Source organism: Ipomoea nil, unplaced genomic scaffold, assembly GCF_001879475.1.
Source record: "Ipomoea nil cultivar Tokyo-kokei standard unplaced genomic scaffold, Asagao_1.1 scaffold2957, whole genome shotgun sequence".
NCBI classification, from domain to species: Eukaryota; Viridiplantae; Streptophyta; class Magnoliopsida; order Solanales; family Convolvulaceae; genus Ipomoea; species Ipomoea nil.
This window is the reverse complement of record NW_017619385.1, coordinates 3,673,778-3,695,716: the sequence shown is the minus strand read 5'-3', so window position 1 is coordinate 3,695,716 and position 21,939 is coordinate 3,673,778. Positions and strand designations below refer to the sequence as shown.

Genomic DNA, 21,939 nt, shown 5'->3' with positions numbered 1-21,939 from the left:
ATTTTTTTTTGAGACACTTTTGATTGTTTTGATGATTTTTCCTGTGAGACTTTATTTTAGCTTTTAGGCTAGGAAATTTTTATTTCTTCAAAATTTTTTTTCATTTTTTTGCATGTTTAATTGTTTTTGTTCAACCTCCGTCTAGATTGCCGACTCTCTTCTCATGTTTTTGCCATCCCCTTTTAGTATGTAATATGTTACTAATGTTAGACGACTTAATTTCCATTGTAAAATGACTTGTTCTTTACTGATACATATGGGCAAACCCATCAATGGGTTTTAGTGCAGAGATTTTGAGCCAAATAAGATAGTGAAGGTTGGGATAGAGGTAAAGGGGAAAAAAAAAATTTAAAACCAGAAGAGTCAAATAGGTTTGTTTTCAAAAAAAAAAAAAAAAAAAAAAGGTTCATTTATTACTTTAAGGCCTCGTTTGGTTCGCGGAAAATATTTTAAGGGAAGTGGAATTGAAATTCAATGGAAAAACAATTACTAGGAAGATGAATTTCATTGTTTGGTTGGTAGAAAAAGAATTATTGTGAATACTAATTCTATTGTTTGGTTAGATTTGAAATTGTTAAGAATAACGAATATATCGACTTATATGCCCCTACAAATTAATAAATGTAATATAATTTAAAAAAAAAAAGTAAACAAGGGTAAAATAGGCATTCCATCTCACTTTTTCTTCCCATCTTCCGTGAAAAACAAAATCCTTGGTTCAACCAAGGATTTTGTTTTCCTCAAATTTGAGGAATTCATTTTCTAATGGAAAATGAATTCCATGAACCAAACACAAGAAAATAACATTTTCCTCCACTTTAAGGAAAATGTTTTCCTTTTGAAAACATTTTCCATGAACCAAACATCCCCTAAGTGTTCAATTCACACCATGCGCTAAAATAAAGTTTAATATGACACATTAACTTGTCAAATTTCTTTCATTTAGCATTTACTTAGGTTTCTCTTCAATTTTGATAATAATTTGTTTTCATGTTAACATGATGTGGCAAGTGATATTTATTTATTTTAAATGGAAAATACTTTACAACCAATTCTTTCTCTTAAAACTCAATATTAATCTTCAACCTCTGAAGAAACTCGCTCTTTCTTGACGGTACTTGCAACTGTAATGTTTCAAGTTTCAACTAAAATGAGAAATGTGAACACTGCACAACTCCATTACCGTCGAGTATGAATCTCACTACTGTAGACCCAACCCAACCGCCACCATATCCATCATAGCAGCTTTAGCCCTTCCTGTATTGTTTGTGTTTTTATTGGAAAAATTACATTTTTTTTTCTCATGAATTATATGGTTATAGTATCCCCACCCACCCAGTTTATTAAAATTGCAAATCAGAAAAATTGGATCCTGAATCCTCAACCAGCGATTCGAAATAGGAACAACTACTAGCATTAGCTTAAAATTAGAATTGATTACATCTTTGTTTTTTTTAGTATTATTGGGCAGTTGATAACCTGGAAGATACACTGTGTTGTTTGTCGCAAAAAAAAAAATAAATAAAATAAATAAAAAAAATAAAAATCAAGAACAAAAACAAAAACAAAATCAAACAAAACAAAAACAACAACAACAACAACAACAACAAAAAAAAAAAAAAAAACTAACAAACAAAAAATCAAAAACAAAAAAAAAAAACAAGAAAAGCAAATAAGTCAAAAATGGGTGATTGGGGACAAAATGGGTGTGATTGAGTTTAAAAGTCAACAATGAAGTTTACAAATGAGTTAAAATCAAAATAGTTCCCCGATTATACCGTAATTACTAATTTGGTCCTCGATCATTTTTACTCAATTAAGTCTTCAACTATGCAATTTTTACTCAATTTAGTCCTCTGTTAATTTGTGTATTTGTTGACTGTCAAAAGTGGGGATAAAATTGTAATTTTACATGCTTTCTCCATACTCTTCATTTAGCATGACCGAACCTGTTAGTGTCGAAGCAGTGGTTGTGCATCAAAAAGCCGAAGGATTTGATTTCCAGCGATTTTTTGACGGTTGGAAGCTTATCGGAGCGTATTGATGCATGGTTTGGCTCTGCTAAAGGGGAAGGAAGTAGAAAGCTTGTAAAATTACAATTTTATCCCCCACTTTTGACAGTCAACAAACAGTCAAATTAACAGAGGACTAAATTGGGTATAAATGGTAATCAGGGATCAAATTAGTAATTACGGCATAGTCGAGGGACCATTTTAATTATTACCTCTTTACAAATTACCACGTCAACCAAGTTATTTTTATTTAATTCCATATCAATATTGTGGAAGGATTACCTATGGAAAATCTCGAAAAAGATGTTAAGTGATTTTTTTTTTTTTTTTTTTTTGCAGTTAATGTGTCAAATTAGATCTTATTTAAGTCCTAAGGTGTGGATTGAACACACGTAAATAGTAGATGGACATATTTGACCTTTTTGCCAATAAATTGACAAATTATTGTGTGCACCATGGTCCACACAGTTTGTGTGGACCATAACAAAAATTACATTTTTAATATACTGAAAATATATATTATTCGTGTACTGAATGTACATTATACAAAATAATGTACTTTTACATACCGAGTACAATGTACATTTTTAATATACTAAAAGTACATTATTTGTGTACTAAATTTACATTACTTGATAGTATAATGCACACCGTTTGTCCACACAATAATAATTGCAAAAAAATGAACAGGGATCGAGTCTCACCAGCGGCAGTGTGAGAGCAACCTCTCAAAGTTGGGGGCTCCTTGTGCGCAGTAAGCAAATGTCTAGCCTCTGTGATTCATGTTCAATTGAATTACCATAATTTACATTCTCGCAGATGTTCTATCGAGCCGGAGTGTAGGGAACTCTTAAGGTTGGGATTCAATCTTTTGGAAAGAATAATAATTGCAAAAAATTAAAACCCAGAAATTTAAAATAAATAAATAAATAAAATGCGCCGCCATACGCGAACGCAAGGCAACAACAATTTTTTCCCTTTTTCTTTGTAGATCCCACAAAAAATTAATTCTCGTGCAACGTACTCTTTCTTTTCTCTCTTCTATTCTCCTCCATCTATGTCACCTTCTCTCACATTGCAATTGCATCCACATAATAAAAAAAAAATCCAAAAAAAAAAAAAAAAAAAAAAAAAAAAACAGACTTTAAAATTCTCCAACATAAATATCTACTGTGTTGTCGTGCCCATAAGACAGTAGAATTATCTTAAACATGGTTACACCTACGCTCGAAACGTTTTTAGCTTAATTGTTCAAACTATTGGTGAGTCTCTTATAAAACCGTCTTACATATTTTTTCTGTATGACAGATTGTATTTACAAAGAAATGTAATTTAAAAATATTATGTGTGTAAATCTAAGTTATATACCTGATCTTTTGTCCGTATTTTAAGGTTAATACTTAATATGCTTGTATATTAAATATTTTATCATGACAAAATTATCTCAATTCTGGTATAACACTGTTAATTTTCTGTTAAAAATATTTAAGGAGCATTTATTAAACATAATATTATAACAATCTATTTAGTCATACCATATTTATTAGTCAATTTATTAATTTATCCCCAAATTATTAGCTAACATATTTAAATTACTTCCTTTTTCCATTATAAACATAAATAATACGTAGTATGATAATAATTAATTTCCAATTCGTCAAATAGTATCTCCTTTTTTTCAAAATATATGACTTTTACAAGTATAACTATAACTATGATGAGCTAAAATAATTTTAAAATTATTTTATTGATAATTTTTTTATGAAACGATAAAAAAAAAAAAAAAAAAAAACTATTTAATACAATTGAATTATTATTTTAATATTGGAATCAAAGTCTCAAGCCTTCACACATTGCGCGTAAAAATGACTAGCACTTATGATGCATTGATACATATGGAAAATGTAATACTAATCCGAAATAAATGTATTGTTTTAGATTTTGATGATACCAAATTATAAAAATTTTAGTCCTCAATTATTTTATTTTTTAGATTTAGGATTATTTATGCTCTACATTCGAATAGTCCGAATGGTACCTCGAGTAGTCACAATTCGGTTCAGCAAATCAATTCGAATGATAACTCAAACGGTCACGTTTCGGTTAGTTTCAACAAACAATTCGAATAAGTAACTCGAATGGTTACCTTTCGAATGGCTTGAGATGAAGATTAGAAGACTAGAAGACTGAAGATTTGAAGAGTAGAAGACTACAAGACCGAAAGGTTGTAAAGACCGAGAGGTGGAAGGGCCTACCTTTTGAAGTATGAGAAGAACGAATGGTAAGGACAACCATTCGTAATCGAAAGGTTTCAAAAGGTCAAAAGATGGAAGGACCTACCTTTTGAAGAGTAATAGGGATGAATGGTAAAGTCAGTCATTCGTATCCGAGAGGTTTAAGGTTCGAAGCATTAATCTAGTTAACCATTCGTACAAGAACTGCTCGGGATATTCTCTGAGCCAACAGTTCGAAACCTTAAAGACTGAGCGAATGTGTCCAATGCTAAGTGAGTCGTACGAACACATCTCAAGAAAGATATTTCCTTAAATGCCTTGACATTTTGTGCAGAACAAAAAGATATGTTCAACGCCAATTAAGTCTTTAACGGTTGGAAAATCTGACATGCTCACCTAACCTTCGGATTATCCGTTATCCTCTACACGCTGGTCAATAGCCGTTTGGAATTGGTTTGCCTCCAACGAAACTATTTCAACGTGCCTATAAATACCTTCTTCCAAAACTGGAAAAAAAAAAGGGTTGGTCAACTAAAAATTCTAAGTGTTCAAAGTTTACAAGAGTTTTCATTTAGCGACCAGTGATTGAGAAAGAGAGACAAGCTACAAAGTTTACATCCAGATCACAAGAGACTTGAGTTTCTTTCAAAGAGAATATCAAGATCATCAAGCCAAGTTCTCTTTGTTGGAGAAAGAAAAATATTTTCTTCCAAATTTGTATTTCTCTACTTGGTAATAGTAGAAAGAGGCAGAGTAAACTCAGTGTGGAGTTGAAAAACTTGGTGGAGTTCACGATTGGCTTTGTTTTCAAAGCGTGAACGTTTGGTTATTGTACTTAGGGACTAGTGCAATCCTCTTAGGAGTTCCAAGAAGAAGAGTGGAGTAGGCTGAGTTGGCCGAACCACTATAAAAAAATATTATGTCTCTCTTTTTATTTACTTACTGTTTTCATTGAATATAATCAAGAACCAAACCTAATATTTTACAAGAATAAATCTACGTGCAAACAAACTTTAAAAATGATTAATTCAATTTCCGTTGTGCATACTCTCAAAACATTAAAGTCACTTATCTGGTACTTTAACAAATCATAAAATTTTCTAAAAAATATACTAGTCTATTCAACCCCCTCTAGACTTGTACCCTAACCCTCACCAGGACCAACATATACTTTTGATGAAAATTGTTATACTTTTAGAGTCCGTTTAGAAACGCGGAAAATGACTTCCTAGAAGTCATTTTTTGAATTTTCTAGTGTTTGGATACTCAAGAAAAATGAAGTCAAAGGAAAAATTCATTATGGTCAATGAAAAAAATGGTCAATTTGGTGAAAAATGTCTTCTTCATTTTTGAGTCAAAAGACAATTTTCAAATTCTTTATTTTTCATTTCTCTTATTTCAATTCTTTTTTAAGTTAGTTTCCAGATTAATATTATTATTATTACCGCCACCACCGCCCCACCACAACATAATCACAACATCACCACCACCATGACACGACCACCACCACAACTACCACACCGCCACCACTACCACCACTATCACCACTACCACACCACCACCACCACCACCACCACTGTTGTAACACCCCATGTTACGATCTTCAAACCCGGATTAATTATTGAATTAATCCCGTTAACAAATGGTTAAAAAGGGGTTTAATTTGGTTAGGATTCCCTTAATTAATTAGTACGGCCCACATTGGATCATGGACCATTGTCTATATTAAAGACTTTAAGCTGGATAAGAACGAGAGTAGGCCTTCTACCATCCATATTCTAATTAGGATTTCCTAACTCTATAAATAGGGGATTAGGAAGCAATTAGAACCCTCTCACCTATCATAACTCTATTACACGAAATTCCTCGAAGAATCCTAGCAAAAGGGATTCCCCACCACCAAGCCTAGGAAGATCAATCGAAGGAGAATCTTAGAGAAGGACCTTAGTAGCCAAGGGAAAATTGATTAAGGCTAAGAGGTAACCATGTCTTACAAAACCTATTTTCCTTGCTATCTATTATTGATTGGCTCCGTTGAATGATTGAATGTATGATTTTGGCATACATGCCTTATTAGAGCGTATCTTTAGGAATTTGTGGTATGAATTATTATTACTCTTGATATTCTTGGTGGCCCTGTGTGGTCTTGGTATGTTATTGCATTTAATTATATATGTTTAGAGCTTGTCCTTAGGGTTTATATTGTAAATCTTGTTGTTGTGATGTTCTTGGTGTTCTTAGGTGGGTTTATGCATGCTCGGGTATTGATTCAAGGTTAGGGCTTATTTTTAGGGCTTCGCATATAGATTTCTTGATGATATTGAGGTTCTTGATGCTCTTGGACCGTTATGTGTTTAATCTCGAGTCTTGGCATGTTTAGGGATTGTGTCTAGGGTATAATTGTGGTGTTTCTTGGTTTAATTCTTGTTGTTCGAGTCCATGTTATATGTTGGGATGTGTTTGGACTTGGTTTTGGATTTAATTGATGAATTCCCGGAAGGGAAAAATGCAGAGTTACCATCGTAATGTGTGTGAGTTTTATGCTTAATGTGCGTGAGTTTTGTGCTTAAAGTGCGTGAGTCGTGTGCTTAATGTGCGTGAGTTTTGTACTTAATGTGCGTGAGTGTATACTTAATGTGAGTTGTGTGTGTGTGTGTGTGTGTGTGTGTGTGTGTGTATATATATATATACACACAGTGTAAGGTTCCCATGCGGTTGAATGCTTCCCGTGCGGTTGTGCAGTTGATTAATGTGCGTATGGTTTGTACTCAATGTGCGTGAGTATTGTGCTTAATGTGCCTGAGATTTGTACTTAATGTGCGTGGGTGTGTAATGTTAATGTGCGTGAGTTTTGTACTTAAGGTGTGTGAGTCTTGTGCCTAAGGTGCGTGAGTTGTGTGCTTAATGTGCGTGAGTGTGTTCTTCATCCACTGCTGCGAAAATTATGCGCATCCACTGCTGCATTTTGTCTTGTTTTCAACATAAAATCAGAACAGCCATATGTGCGTTTACATATATCCATCCATTCACACAATCAGATCAGAAAAGCTTCACCCACCTTCTCTTTCTGTTCTGATTCCATGTTGAGTGCTGATCTTTGTTAATTTCGATAGTTTATGAGGGGAAAAAAAGAAGCTACAAGGCATTATGGAGCAGACCTGAGCAGCTGAGCTTGATTAATATTAATGCTTTTTGTGAATCAAGTTTTAGAAAGGCAACCTGTGCGTGCATAAATGAGTTAACATCCTTAAATTTTTGACTGTGAAGTTGATAATTCAATATAGCTCGTAATTCTGAACTCAAGTCATGCACATTAAGTACAAACTCCACGCACATTAAACACAATACTCAGGCACATTAAGTACAAAACTCACGCACATTAACATTACACACTCACGCACATTAAGTACAAATCTCAGTCACATTAAGCACGCGACTCACGCACATTAATTATATAACTCACGCACATTAATCTACCGCACAACCGCATAGAAAGCCACAAATGCACTCGATCCCTTTGCACACACTCCTTCCTTGAGATAACTTCACATCTCATTAATCAAACGTCCCACAATGTTTGAATAAAAATACTAATTTCTCTTCAGATACAAAGTCGCATTTGTTGTAATTGTCCCCATTGGTTCATTAATTCCTAACCGGTGAATTGCAAGCAACTTCATAGTATGAGCTATAACATGGAAATAGCAAATAGTACAAAAAGTAGAGATAGAAGTAGAGATGAAGCAATAGGGAGAAAGTTAGAATTTCAACATAATACATCAAACATCCTTACAAAGTTGGGGATACAACATATATATACTATACTAATATTAATAACAATAATAATGCTGACTTGTTACAAATGTTATAACCGTTACAATAATGTCCACACTTAATATCATTTATATCAGCATTTGAATTGTTTAACCAATCCCCAAAAAAAAAATAAAAATAAAAATAAAAAATCCAGTGACTTAAAGACTGATCTGATACCGGTGACGTAAAGATGGTTCTGATACAGATTCAATGTAAAATGCTTTTTCGGGCATTAACTATATCCTTCTACAAATATGAAAATCAAAATCAAAATCAAAATCAAGAGTGCTGTGGGGATGGGGGGAGGGGTAGATACCAACTTTACACGTCCTTTCTCTTCCAGTAAAAATAAGAAATAAAAAGAATAAGAAGAAATCCATTATGGATACCCTTGCCAGCTTACTACTACAAGGAAAACACATTAAAGAGGGGGTGTAAGAAACAATTCAACGGAATACCAAAATGGATCAAAGGGCGAAGAGATGGCACATAGAATTTTGAGATACTATGGCAAAGATGGATTATCAGAGGTGTCTCGACTTGGTTTCTTTAAACAGCTCGGCTTCTTCCTCAAATCCCAACCAGAATTGTACTGAAGCAGGCACCCATAGAGAACAGAAAAGACCTCTCCTTTCTGTTATTTCTGCCTTCCTGCAAATCTAGCAAAGTTAGCAGGTATACAGAAAAACAAACTAATTTAACATAACTTAGATACTAAGGCACATAAATTCCTCAACTCAGCCATTACAAGCAGTGCCCGGTATCGAAGAGTCAGGTAAATATCAAGTGTTCAAAAAGAAAGACGGGGAAATGAAATATAGTTGACTCCATGCTAAAGTGTAAATAACACCACAGAAAACATAAATATTGATTGCTTGGGTTGATTGGCCCAATTTTGCATATTGAAATTGCACTCCCTCTCAGCTAGCAGATCTAGCACATGAGTAATATAATGCACATATAAACATAACTTTTCCTAGCTCTCCATTTTATGAAGACATTCTTAAGTTGTTCATAGTCATAGAAAGAAGAATGCAGTACACAAGAGGATAAACATAGAAAAGTTTATGATGCAATAACATATAGCTCAAGGAAAAATTCAAAGTTTGTCATACCAATCTATATCTTGTCAAAATCTTCGTCAAAACAATCATCCCCATCATCTGACAAATAATAAAAAAAATGGTAAGTATGCTGGAAAATAACACATAAACATGCCTAAAAATTATTACTTCCCATTATTATAAAGCTCTCAAACATAGAGCCAAATAATAGTTAAAAAATAAAAAATTACTAAGCCTCCCTGCCCTTTCACCTTGGTAATACTTTTCCCTTTTAGTCACTTAACTCCCAAAAGGAGTATTTTGTATTTTTTTTTTAAATGATTTTAATTGCAAACTTAATGGAATTGACCAAAAACTTTCACTTCTGATATTTTTCCTTGGAATTGTGGTGAAAAAAAAAAAAAAAAAAAAAAAAAGTTAAGAACCTCCAGACCTTTAAGCCCTTTCAGTACACAGTATAAAATTCAGCATCTAAAATGAAACTGAAAATTTTAAGAACTCAATATGTCACTGTGCAATAATCAGATGTTAGAAATTTTGAGTTCAGTTCCAAATTCTCAAAGCTGCAACACTTTAAGAAATCAAGTCAAATTGTAGGAGATAACTCAATTTACTGAAAATTGTAGCCAAAAGCACAATTGCAGCAGAAAAGTGGATTGAAATACAATTCTGTAGATCAGAATTAATTACTAGCATTAGAAGTAATCTCTGGTGCCAGATGGAACATTTCTGCACAAAGATGTAGACAGGGTACCAATGGGTAGGAACAGGGATGACTATCGTGCGAGGTCAACAATTTTTTTATTTTTTTTTCACTGGGTTATATATCAGTCCAATTGAAGATTGAAATAAGAAATTTAAAATTCTATGAAATTTTCATAATTTTTGGGATTTAAAACAGGAGATTCAGAGAATGCCTTGGCATCAAAGAGCATAAGAATGAATGCATATTACATTCAATGGTCTCATTGTCTTTTTGTGTTATAATAGGATAGAATGAGAAGTGGAACATTTGACCAAATGTCATTGCCCCATTGGGGGATGAAGTGTCTATATAAAAGGGTCAGGAGCAGAGTGTTATTTGGTACAAGCACTGGGGGAACCTCATAGATATAATGATGTATTAAAGCTGGAGAGCAGATAACAAGAAAATAATAAGCCAGTCAGTTATTACTTTTATCAAACTGAGACATTTTGGGTGTATCACCATTTCTTACAAGAAAGAAGTGCCAGTAGCCAAAAGATATATGGAACTTTAGCAGTGGTAAGGGGAAGGACTTAAATGGTAACAATAGTTTGAAAGAGAATTAGAAGGGCACCATGAATATGATAAGCCAAGAATATAAAGAGATGTTTTGGCAAACTACAAATACAAAAAAACAATAGTTAGACCAATCTTTTTTTTTTTCCTTCATTCTCTTCTTTTCAAGTGCTGATAAGTCAAAGAAAACAGAGTGAACAAAAACAAGGGAACATAAAATACCATTTCTTTGATCGGTATTTTATGTAAGACCTAATAAAAAGTCAATCACATTCTATTCTATGACAAATTCATTGAATCAGTTTCTTTATACCATACCTGGTCCATCATCACTGTCCTCTCCCAAGAGGAACACATCCAAATCCTGATCAGAGGCTGACGAAGTTGTCTTCTTACTTTTCTGGTCTTTTCCATCAACAGTAGTTTTAGAAGTGGTACCAGATGATGCATTGTCCTCTGTCACCTCAGTCTTTACATTATCAGCAGATTTTAAATTTGCTTCTTCCATGTATCTCTTTTCATAACTAAACCAGATGAAGAATCAAAAAATACAGATGTCAGACCCAATTTGAGAAATACCAATAACAGTACCCAATGTGCTTGTCACATGTTTCTCATTTTTCATGTTTCTATATTCTATTTCTTATTTTTCTATATATTTAGGGCAGGGTGGAGAGAAGCATTTCCTACAAAGTGATCACCAAGTGAAAAGGATTTAAACATTTCCTGAAGAGCATATACTTACGGGGCTATATGGCTGTTAACTAGAATGAAGTAGATTCTCCAAAACTTCCTCTCTCTCATCACACGGGGGCATAACTCATACCTTAGTTTAGAGATTTCCTGCAATATAACATTATCAAAACTCTGAATTTTTACTAGTGCACAAATAAGAGCAATGCATACAACATATCAGAACACCCCAAGTCCCCAACCCACAGAAAAGTGAGAGAGAGAGAGAGAGAGAGAGAGAGAAACAAAACAAAAAACAAAAACAAAAACAAAAACAAAACAAACAAAAAAAAAAAAAAAAAATGACAAATCAGATAAAGGAATTGGAAACTACAGGAAGTTCTCTATAATACTCCCTAGCCGCTGCAACAAAAGAAAATGACACTTGGAAAATTTGAAATAGAAAAGATATACAAAGTTACTTCAGAAACAGAGCTAACAGTAATGCTGCAAAAAAAGCTTAATAATGAATAGTATGGACTGGGGAGAATACAATATGTATATGTGATATTAGAATACAAAATGTATGGAAGCGGTTCTCAAAAATAAAAATAAAAAAATGTATGGAAGCTACGTTCATTTTTATCCTATAAATAGAAAAGCAGTATATGATATAAGTGTCCTAATTCCAAAGTTTCTAATATACTTTGTCTTTCCATTAGAAGGATGATGACTAGTTGCTGCCAAAGGAAATTAAATGCACCTTCACTGATGTGAGAACAAGTTTTGCATGTTTTTCCTGGAACTCTGTAAGATCCTGGCGAATATTAGAGACTGTGGGAATGGAGGACATTTCTGAATCATCTGCACATTAAAGATTCAAGAGCAATTATGTATTGCTTACATAAGTTTAACAAATTAAGGAATAGGTAAAATATAATACATTATCTACCAGCATGGGAACCCCATCAGGCATTGAAAGGAAACAGCCCTTTCTAGAACCCTAGTACAGGCTGTTTGCCTAGGCCCCTGTGAGTCCTAATCAACCAAGAATTCTTAAGCATCTAGTAGCCACTCCTTATCCCTCCATGCTGATCAACTCATTTGAGAAACATACCATAAGTGATGCTTTGATTACCATGCAGGCCCAAATTTATGCAAGTTTACTGATGTAACCTTTTCAGTTACTAGGCATTAGCCATAGGTATTACAATAGCACTAAACATACTAAATTGCCACAGGGCTCCAACACAAAATTTAATGTGGCTCAAGCAAAATAACATACTTCTGTTACCTGCCTCCTAAACTCTATTGTCACCGGAATTTGACAGAACAAATAATAATAATAATAGTTAAAATACTGAATTCAAAGAAAAATTCATATTTCATCAAAGCATAAAAAAGTGGATGTGTCAAACCACACAAACCTAAAATGCATTTCTTCCATTCGTCACACACACATGCTTATTCTCATTTAATTTCAAAGTCCACTTCAAATGTTTTGTCACAGTAGCAACTAACAGACTAAAGTATATATTAACCCTATTTTTTTCACTCGATCTGATTGCATAGTCCAAAATTGAAATGCAATGCTAAATGGCAGCAGTATAGCACCCCGTATCTATTAAAAGCTTTAATTAATCAACATCGATGTTTATGAGTAAACTCAGAAGCAAACACACTTGTCCATACTTTGAAACAACATTTAAAAAACTCAACTAAATATATAGAGATGTATTACATTTTCGATTCTCCATAGCGTTCATTAACCTTCAGAGCAATAAGAGCATCAGAAATGCAAGATCGAGTAAAATTCGCACCTTGTAGAGGAAAATCCTTGAATGTGTTCAATGTAATCCCCTTAACGAACTCTCTCAACTCATCCGTAACACCAAATCTCTCGAGATCGGCCTCGGTGGCCGCAGCCGCAGCCGCCGCCGTTGTTTGAGTGGAGCCAGTCGACGACGAGTCGACAAGGTGAGAGATCCCGGTGGCTGGAATTTGAAACGTGATCTGCTCGGCGCGCTTGAGGGCGTCGACTTTGATCTCTTCCGCGCGCTTGGAAGCCTCGGCGACGATCTCCTTAGACCGCTTGGACGCTTCGGCGGCGATCTCTTTGGACCGCTTAGACGCCTCCAAAACAACGTCAGACAGCTTGGCGGAGCCTCCAATTGTCAGCTCCTGCGAGCGCTTAGCAGCTTCCATGGTGAACTCCTGCGATCGCTTCGCGGCTTCCTCGGCAAAGCTCCGAGCCTTTAGCCAGAAATCCATTGTCGGCTGTGAGAGCTCACTTGTATCGAATTTCAAGTATATACTGAATTTTCAATGACGATGAAGAAGGTGAGGATTTCCAATTTTATTTTTTTCTTTGGATTTTATTTTGGGAAGTGAGATGCGTTAAAGTGGAGTGAGGTATACAGCATAGAACGTGGAAGCGTGTTAATCGGGCACAGCGTATAGAGTATAGACTATATCCTATGGAAAATTATTTCGTATGGTACCATTGGCCAAACATTTTGTGACTAATATCCGATGGAAAATTTTTCACGAAAGGTTTGGGCAATGGTACTATACAATTTAAACATGTACGCCAAATATGAGTTCTATTATATGAATTTTTAAATTTTATTTTTTGATATAGCAAATTCTATAAATTACTTTTTTTATATGAGTTTCACTGAGTCAACACAAGTGTTTATATCAAGATTTTGTGTGTGAAAGTAAAAATTAAGAGTAAAAAATAGAAGTACACATAATATTTTATTATTTAGACCCAAGTAGTTTTTTTATTATTTTCTTTAGAACGAAATTAATCAATTTTTACTTTGAGGTGTCGGGATATCATTGGGGTGCTTAATAGATATGATTTATCTAGATCAAAAAAAATATATATATGATTTGATAAACAAGTATACTATCACTTTTATGGTTTGATAAACAAGGCATAATGATGAAATAATATTTCTGAAGAACTGTTTTCACTGGAGTTGAGTGTTTGTAGCAATAGGCATAGTATTGATCTTCCCATATTTTTAATTTCAAATTCACACTCAGATATTCAGTGATTATTAATTTCATTAGGGATTCAAATCAAGTTCATGTCATCAACATAAGCAACTACTATGACGAATCCTTGACCATATTTCTTGATAAATGTGCATGGGGCCAAAATGGATTTTTTTTATATCCTTCTTTTATTAAGTACTTGCTCAAGTGTTAGTACGACATTCGTCCATATTGCTTCAAACCATATAGCGATCTTTGCAACTTGATCTAATAGAATCCTCGGGGAGTAATGTCGTTTTCCAACTTCAACCCCTTAAAATTTTCATGTATATATTTGAGTCGAGTAAACCAAATAAGTAGGCAATTACTACGTCTATTAATTGTATTTCAAAATTTTCTTATACTATACGACAATATTTATTAAGAAACAGAAAGTAATAATATCCATTACTAGGGAATAAGTCTCATCATAGTCAACCACGAGCCTTGGGGACTTGGGAAACCCTTGTGCGACGAGTTATGCGTTATATCTTACGACCTCATTTTATCATTTCTCATCTAACAAACCCCTTTATGCCTCACATGCACATTCTCAGGTGTTTTAGTTATAAGCTCAAAGACTATTTCTTTATCTAAAGTTAATTCATATTCCATGATGAAAGTTGGTTTTAGTGGTGATGTTTAGTGAGTGTCTTCCTCTAGGAATGGCTATGAGGGAATTGAGTAGAGAGGGGTTAAACACGAGATCATTGAGTGTTTGAAAGCTAACCAATAGACAATGAAGTATTGCATTTTGTATTAATCTATAATGATAACAACTTATTAACAAGTAATTGAATTGAAAGACAATATATAAAAGAGAGATTTGAACCAAACAACCTTGCATAGAATCTCATGTGTGTCTATTGTTTAAGTTATATGCAATTCCAAAGAGTTTTTACCCATTTTGGTCCCTTGACTATGCCTCATTCTCAATTTTACATTCCGACTTTTAATTGCACCCAATGTGGTCCCTTGACTTTTAAAAATTACCCTAATTTGGTCCTATGTTATCTTTTCCATCAATTAGGCGTAAAGTTTGGAGGTATTTTGGTCATTTCGTTGTTTTGGTCACCTTTTCCCTCAATTAGACTCCACCAAGGTTTTCTAGTATTGCCGGTGACTTCACGAAGGTTTTCTCCAACAACCGACGTAGTTTTGACGAGAATTCAACCGAGTTGAGGTTCCATCTAACTATCCAGTTAGTTTTGACGAGAACATGGTTGAGGTATGTATACAACGGTTTCTAAATTCTAATAATAACATTTACTCCCGAGAGCATATTCGATTTGTTTGGCTTCCTCCATTGTTTAAATTTATAATATAAATGTTGTTAAATGAATAATAGCTAGAAATTCCTTTCTTCAAAAATTCACGTTAATTGTTATTATTGATTCCTAACAGAACAATCCTCAACCACCACCGACTAACAGTGAAGAAGATCGTCAACTTGTTGATAATGGAGATGAACCCATGGGTTTGAGAGAAGAGGATTCAGGCGCCACGAGAACCAAAACTGTGTTGGTTGCTCACCATTCTTTCTAAGCTCATCTTCTCTTATCAACAGTCTGAACCATGGGCAATGATCCCGACCCTTCCCTAGGCTCAACCATAGCCTCGGAGTGACCATGCAAAGCCGCGACCGTCGGGAGAACCTCCATGTAAAGCCATGACCGCCGGCAGTCCACTCCCCATGAACCAGTGAGCTCTTCGACTGCTTTCATACCTGGGAAACGGCCGGCAAATATGCTAAGAAGGCAGAAAGATTTCTCTTCTTCGAACACAAATACATCTTCAACCCCGAGGTTAGCCACACCATTTGTGTTGAACTCCTTGAGAAGGCATTCATCGACTTCAAGCTTTCTGGAATTATGAAAGGGACCAACGGGGATGGATGCGGCTTAGGTGCTCTGTTTCTCACGCTAAAAGCATCACCTCCAAGGCCGACGACAGAAAGGGTATCTTTCGAACCCAGAGAACGGGAGATAGAAGGCTCAATCGACTGAGGAGCAGTCGATTTCCCTTTTCCGGCCATGAAAACGACAGAAAAACAGACGGGAAACAGAGATAAGACTTAGTGGAAGTCGTCGGTTGCTGGAGAAAACCTTCGTGAAGTCGCCGGCATTCGTGGAGTCTAGCTAATTTATGGAAAAGGTGACCAAAACAACGAAATGACCAAAATACCCCCAAACTTAACGCCTAATTGATGGAAAAGATAACGGAGGACTAAATTGGGGTAATTTTTAAAAGTCAAGGGACCACATTGGGTGCAATTAAAAGTCGAAATGCAAAATTGAGAATGAGCCATAGTCAAGGGACCAAAATGGGTAAAAACTCCAATTCCAAATGACAAACTTGGAGAAATGGTATAAGTGCCAAAGTCACTCTCGTGATCATTGGACTATCAACTAATCCAAAGTCCCATTCTCATGGCAACTTGGTTAGGTGAGTCAATTTAACAATTACTTTGTGTGCCCATTTCCTTCAAACCCCCTTTTTCTCAAAGGTGAGTAAGAAATGTGAGAGGTATGGCTATGGTGCAACCTTATTCTCATAAGTGAAACACCAATTCCAAATATCTCTTGCATAATTTGGCCATAATTATGAAAGAGTCAATTCAATTTCATCCAAATCATAGCAAAGTTCATCATGAAGGCAATACAAAACTTAATTTATGCAATTCAAGTCACATTGACATACAATGAAGTTCAATTCAAATCACTAGATATGTTTAACTACTCATAATTGAAATGTAAAACTAGAATCAATTGAAGTAATAAACATGGAATTCAAAACTTCATGAAATGTAAATGCAAAAATAGAAAATAGAGAATTTAACTTAATGATTTGATTGAACAAAGTAATCTGGAAATTGATGTTGAATATTACAATTACAAGGGGTAATCTCCCTCTAAATCTTCCAATAAAATGATGGATTACAAGTTTAGAAAGGTTTTAAGATGGATTTTGCGGAGAGAATACTAGAGGAGAAGTTAGAAATTGAAAGTTATCTACAAAATAACTACTAAAATCTATTTATAGTCTAAAGTTCGTGTCAAACCGCAGCCTATTGGACGAGGAGTCACGCTACTGTGGGTGCCAGCGTGAGTTCAGTGATAAGAATCTAATCAGCACACTCACGCTGAGACTCACACTCTGAGTCTCCTGATCAGAAACTCAACTGCGGACTCACGCTGGCACTCGTGAGTTCCTCCAAATGGCCTTCACGCTATCAACTTGTTCCTTCGTTCCCTGGTGTGCCTTCTGGTGCTTTCCTTGTACTTTTAAGCTTCGTGTTCTCCCAAGATTACCATCATTCCATACTTGCTTGCACCATTACTCAATATTTTCTTACATCAATCAAGATACACCGAATTATGCGTTGTTGCACCTCCCTTTACCTAACATTTGAGCCAAAAGCAAACATAAATGAGTACAAATATAAGGCTATTTCATGGCTTATCACATGACTTCTTTCCGATTTGGACCAATCAGGCCTCTACTTATTACATTTTGAGACAATTATTGGTTAACTCTCTAGATCATTGGTTTATTCCAAATTTCATTATTATAATTGTGTATCGAGGTTTTAGTATTTTCATTATTTCCATGAATATCATTGTTTTACTCAATAATAATTGTTGGCATATCTTGTTCTACATGGTTTGCTAAATCTCCAAACTCTCCCTTCGTTTTCAAGGATTTGTGTTTGGACCAATTGATCTATCAAGTTTATGTTGGGGGACATTATCCATATTTTGTTCATTTAAAACACTAACTCTTGCAAGAGCATTCACTGCAAGTACATGCATGTGAACTAATCACTTCTAAATGTTTAAGGTTTTCTTCATCCTAGAAGATTTTCTCAACTGTACTAGCTAATGCCTTATCATTCCCAAGCATATATATAGGAACACAATCTTGTTGAAACAACAATTTGCAAATCTTGCAATAAACAAGTCACCCATCTTAAGTTCTAAATACATAAGTATTGATCGATAGTGAGTTGAACCCAACATATATTCCAAGCTTCTTCTTTTTTAGGATCTATTTTAGTTCTCGGTGAAGGTGTAATGGGTATTTGAACAATACAACTAAATCCGTGTAAGTGCGATATATCTCATTTGAATCCTGACATACGTTGTATAGGAAAAATAAGGTTCAAATTGGCCACTGAACGTAACCTAAAAATGCAATTAGGCCACTGAACGAAAAAAAAAGTGCAATTAGGCCACTGAACACTCCAAAAATGTGCAATTTCACCTGATAGCAGGTTACCCTCAATTTTAGCAGGTTATCTGCTTACGTGGCAGCTGAGTTGACATTTTTAATAAATTTTAATTAATTTTTAATAAATTTTAATAATAACTTTTTATTAAAATTTTTTTTAAAAAAATAAAAACGACTTTATTTTATTTTTTATTTAATTTTTTCCAATTTTTTATAAAATTTATTATTAAAATTAATTATTAAAAATTATTTAAAATTTATTAAAAATGCCAACTAAGCTGCCACGTAAGCAGGTAACCTGCTAAAATTGATGGTAACCTGCTATCCGGTAAAATTGCATACGTTTGGAGAGTTCAGTGGCCTAATTGCACATTTTTTGAGTGTTCAATGGCCTAATTGCACTTTTTTTTCGTTCAGTGACCTAATTGCATTTTTAAGTTACGTTTAGTGGCCAATTTGAACCTTATTCCTAAATTGTATGAGGCGCAACATAATAAGCGCATTAACATGCAAAATAGTATGACCCTAAACAGAACTAGGTAGGTTAGATCGCATTAACAAAGTTCTAAGGGGGCGTTTGGTTCAGGTCATCTTTGATTACCTAGGTAATCTGAGTCTGTAATGTTATATTACCTTGTTTGGTTCAAGTTATGAGATTACCTGGTAATGTTATATTACCTGAAAGCTGATGTGGCGGTAATGTTTCAAGGTAATGTGATTACCCCCATTTTTTTAGGTAATCTTAGATTACCTTGAAATATTCCAACTTTGTCCTTGTTAACTAATCCTTATAATAATAATAATAATAATAATAATAATAATAATAATAATAATAATATATTATTATTATTATTATTATTATTATTATTATTATTATTATTATTATTATTATTATGTATATTTATATATTTAGTTTTTTTTATATTTGAACATTGATATACATTCATACATATAAATAAATAAAATAAATACACGCACATAAATAATATATATATATATATATATATATATATATATATATATATATTATTGAGGACATTATTGTAAATTGATTCATATAACCTAAAATATAACCCTTAACCAAACACGGTAATATTATATTCCACAATCTAAACCAAACACATAAGGTAATCTTACATTCCGGTAATCTCACATTACCTTCCTGAAGGTAATCTTATTACCTAGGGTAATCCAAGATTCCGTGAACCAAACGCCCCCTAACTATTATTTTAAATTCTTTTAAGTGTGAACATGAGCAATTAGGTGCTCAACGGTTATTCTTTGAGCTTCACAATAATCATTGAGTGCATTGGAGCTGTATTCTCTAGCATTCTCAATCCTTACACATTTAATTAGATGGTCCGAGATGTGAGCTCTCACTTTTATAATTTGTGAGAGGAAACTAGCAAAAGCTACGTTTCGTGTGGGTAATAAGCAAACACGTGACCAACAACTTGATGGAACAATCAATATCATAAAACTAGTTTTACACGCGCATTACATGAATGAGTTAATGTCAATGATTATATTTAAATAAGTATTTCAAAATATAATTGCCCAAACGGTGACTATTTTGAAATTTCTTCATTTTCTAGATTTGTCAAATTGATTGCAACATTGTTGTAGTGTCAAGTCTCAACATATTTTCAATGTGTCACGATGTTCTATTGCCCTACATTGACATTTTTAACAATAAGTTCTAAATGTAGCTACGTAAGATAATGATCTGATTAACATTTACATATTACTATCAACATAAAAGCATACAAGTCTTTTAGGTGTTCTAGTTGTAGTTCATTTGGTTCAACCATTATCGTTGAATGAGTTCTTATGGATAGAGAAATAATCCATACTTTAAGGAATAAGATTAGAATGTAAAAATTTAAACATTTTAAATCATATTAATAAATAAATAAAATTTACATTGAACAACTATGATGTAGTCCAATGATATTACGTGATAGTTTCCCGCTTCAGAGTTATTTGAATACTCTCTTTTTCTACAAATCCTCTCCAAGTAGTTAATATGATTGACTTCAAATTAAATTTTTATTTTTATTTTCCATGGTATTAATAAAATACTTGAGAAATAAATATATAACATTATTTTGTATTATAGCTTTGATATTTAATTACAAGATAGCATAAAATGAAGACAATGGACAATGTGGTGAATATAATCAATTAATGAATTTGAATATAAGGAATCACTACATTGGAGAAAATAAATACAATATAACTAATGAAATTATTATTTTTATTTAATTTATTAATAATGAATATTTTTTTTAATAAAGTCATTGTAGACACCTAATTCTAAATTAAAGAAATGCATATATATTATTTTTTGTTGTAACTACTAATTTATTTTAATTTAATAAGAGTAATAAAGTGAAAACTAACCCAACAGGGTAGCTCAAGTGGCAAATGAGCTCTCTTAGCTTTGTGGAGGAAAATTTTGAGATAACCCGGGTTCAAATCCCACAAGTGACGATTTCTTTTGACAGAGAAAGACCCGTACCACATTGTGGTTTACACAAAAAAAAAAAAAAAGTGAAAACTTGCTTTTCATTACAAGTTCACAACAATGAAGTCATTGTTTTTTTTTAAGAGTTAATCCCTATTTTGGTCATTTGATATTAAGTATTGTTTCATTTAGTCACAAACTTTATAAATGACCCAATTTAATCATCTAACTTGTAAAATCGACCTAATTTGGTCCTCCATTACAAATGTCATCCAATAACCGTTAATTAGAAAGGTCAATACATGTTCTCAGTCCCTTCCTCAACCCTTAGATGCGCAATTACATACCATTGCAGACCAACCAAAATTTCAAAGCCCTAACACTACGAAAATGGGAGAAATTAAAGATTAAAATAAAGAATGGTAGATGGCATTTGTGGCACCAAGATTAGGGGAGTTTAGTATTGGCCGATTCTACATCAATAATCAATAATGGGATATAAACGAAGGCTTGAAAGCTTTGAAATCTTTAACTACGTGATGGATAAATACAGACAAGGACTACTCGTATGAACTCGAAGTGTATAATTGATTTAATATTATTGTATCTCTGAAAGATCAAGTGTCTTTTAGATAATATGAAGGGTCAAGTGTCCCTTGAAGAATATTATATTTCTGAAAGGTCAGGTCGTACAATTACATAAAGGACCCAAACAATAGGGATGCCCATGGTCAATCACTTTAGGTTAGACCAAAATTCTAATAGTTGGAGAGTTACAACCTTTATTGCAATACTGTGGACCATGGTTCACATTACAATGAGGGTCACTGATATACGTATTCATTTTTAGTATATTAAATGTTCACTTTTAGAATTTTAGTATAGTAAATACGCAATATTTATTTTTAGTGTATCCAAAATATTCATTTTTAAATATACTACCTACAAATGAACATTCAATAAATTAAAAATAAACTTTTAGTATACTAAAATTTAACACATATCAACGGTCTACATTGTTATTGTGGACCATGCTCCAAAATATAATTTGTGTTGTTTGGTCTATATTCTATAAATGCTTTTGTGTTCAAAGCTCTTGGGCCGGAATTCATTACAAAATGACCCGAACCCAATTTCG

General features: G+C 33.6%; 1 protein-coding gene across 1 annotated transcript; it reads right to left on the bottom strand.

The window, feature by feature from the left end:
* Positions 1–8,216: 8,216 nt before the first annotated feature.
* On the bottom strand, positions 8,217–13,482 carry LOC109162841. The gene is made up of 6 exons (XM_019311543.1): positions 12,880–13,482; positions 11,823–11,923; positions 11,133–11,230; positions 10,706–10,911; positions 9,178–9,225; positions 8,217–8,713 (listed from the first exon to the last, which is right to left on the bottom strand). The coding sequence occupies exons 1-5, from the start codon at positions 13,328–13,330 to the stop codon at positions 9,182–9,184; spliced, it is 900 nt and encodes a 299-aa protein (XP_019167088.1). The 5' UTR covers positions 13,331–13,482; the 3' UTR covers positions 8,217–8,713; positions 9,178–9,181.
* Between the last annotated feature and the right edge of the window lie 8,457 nt (positions 13,483–21,939).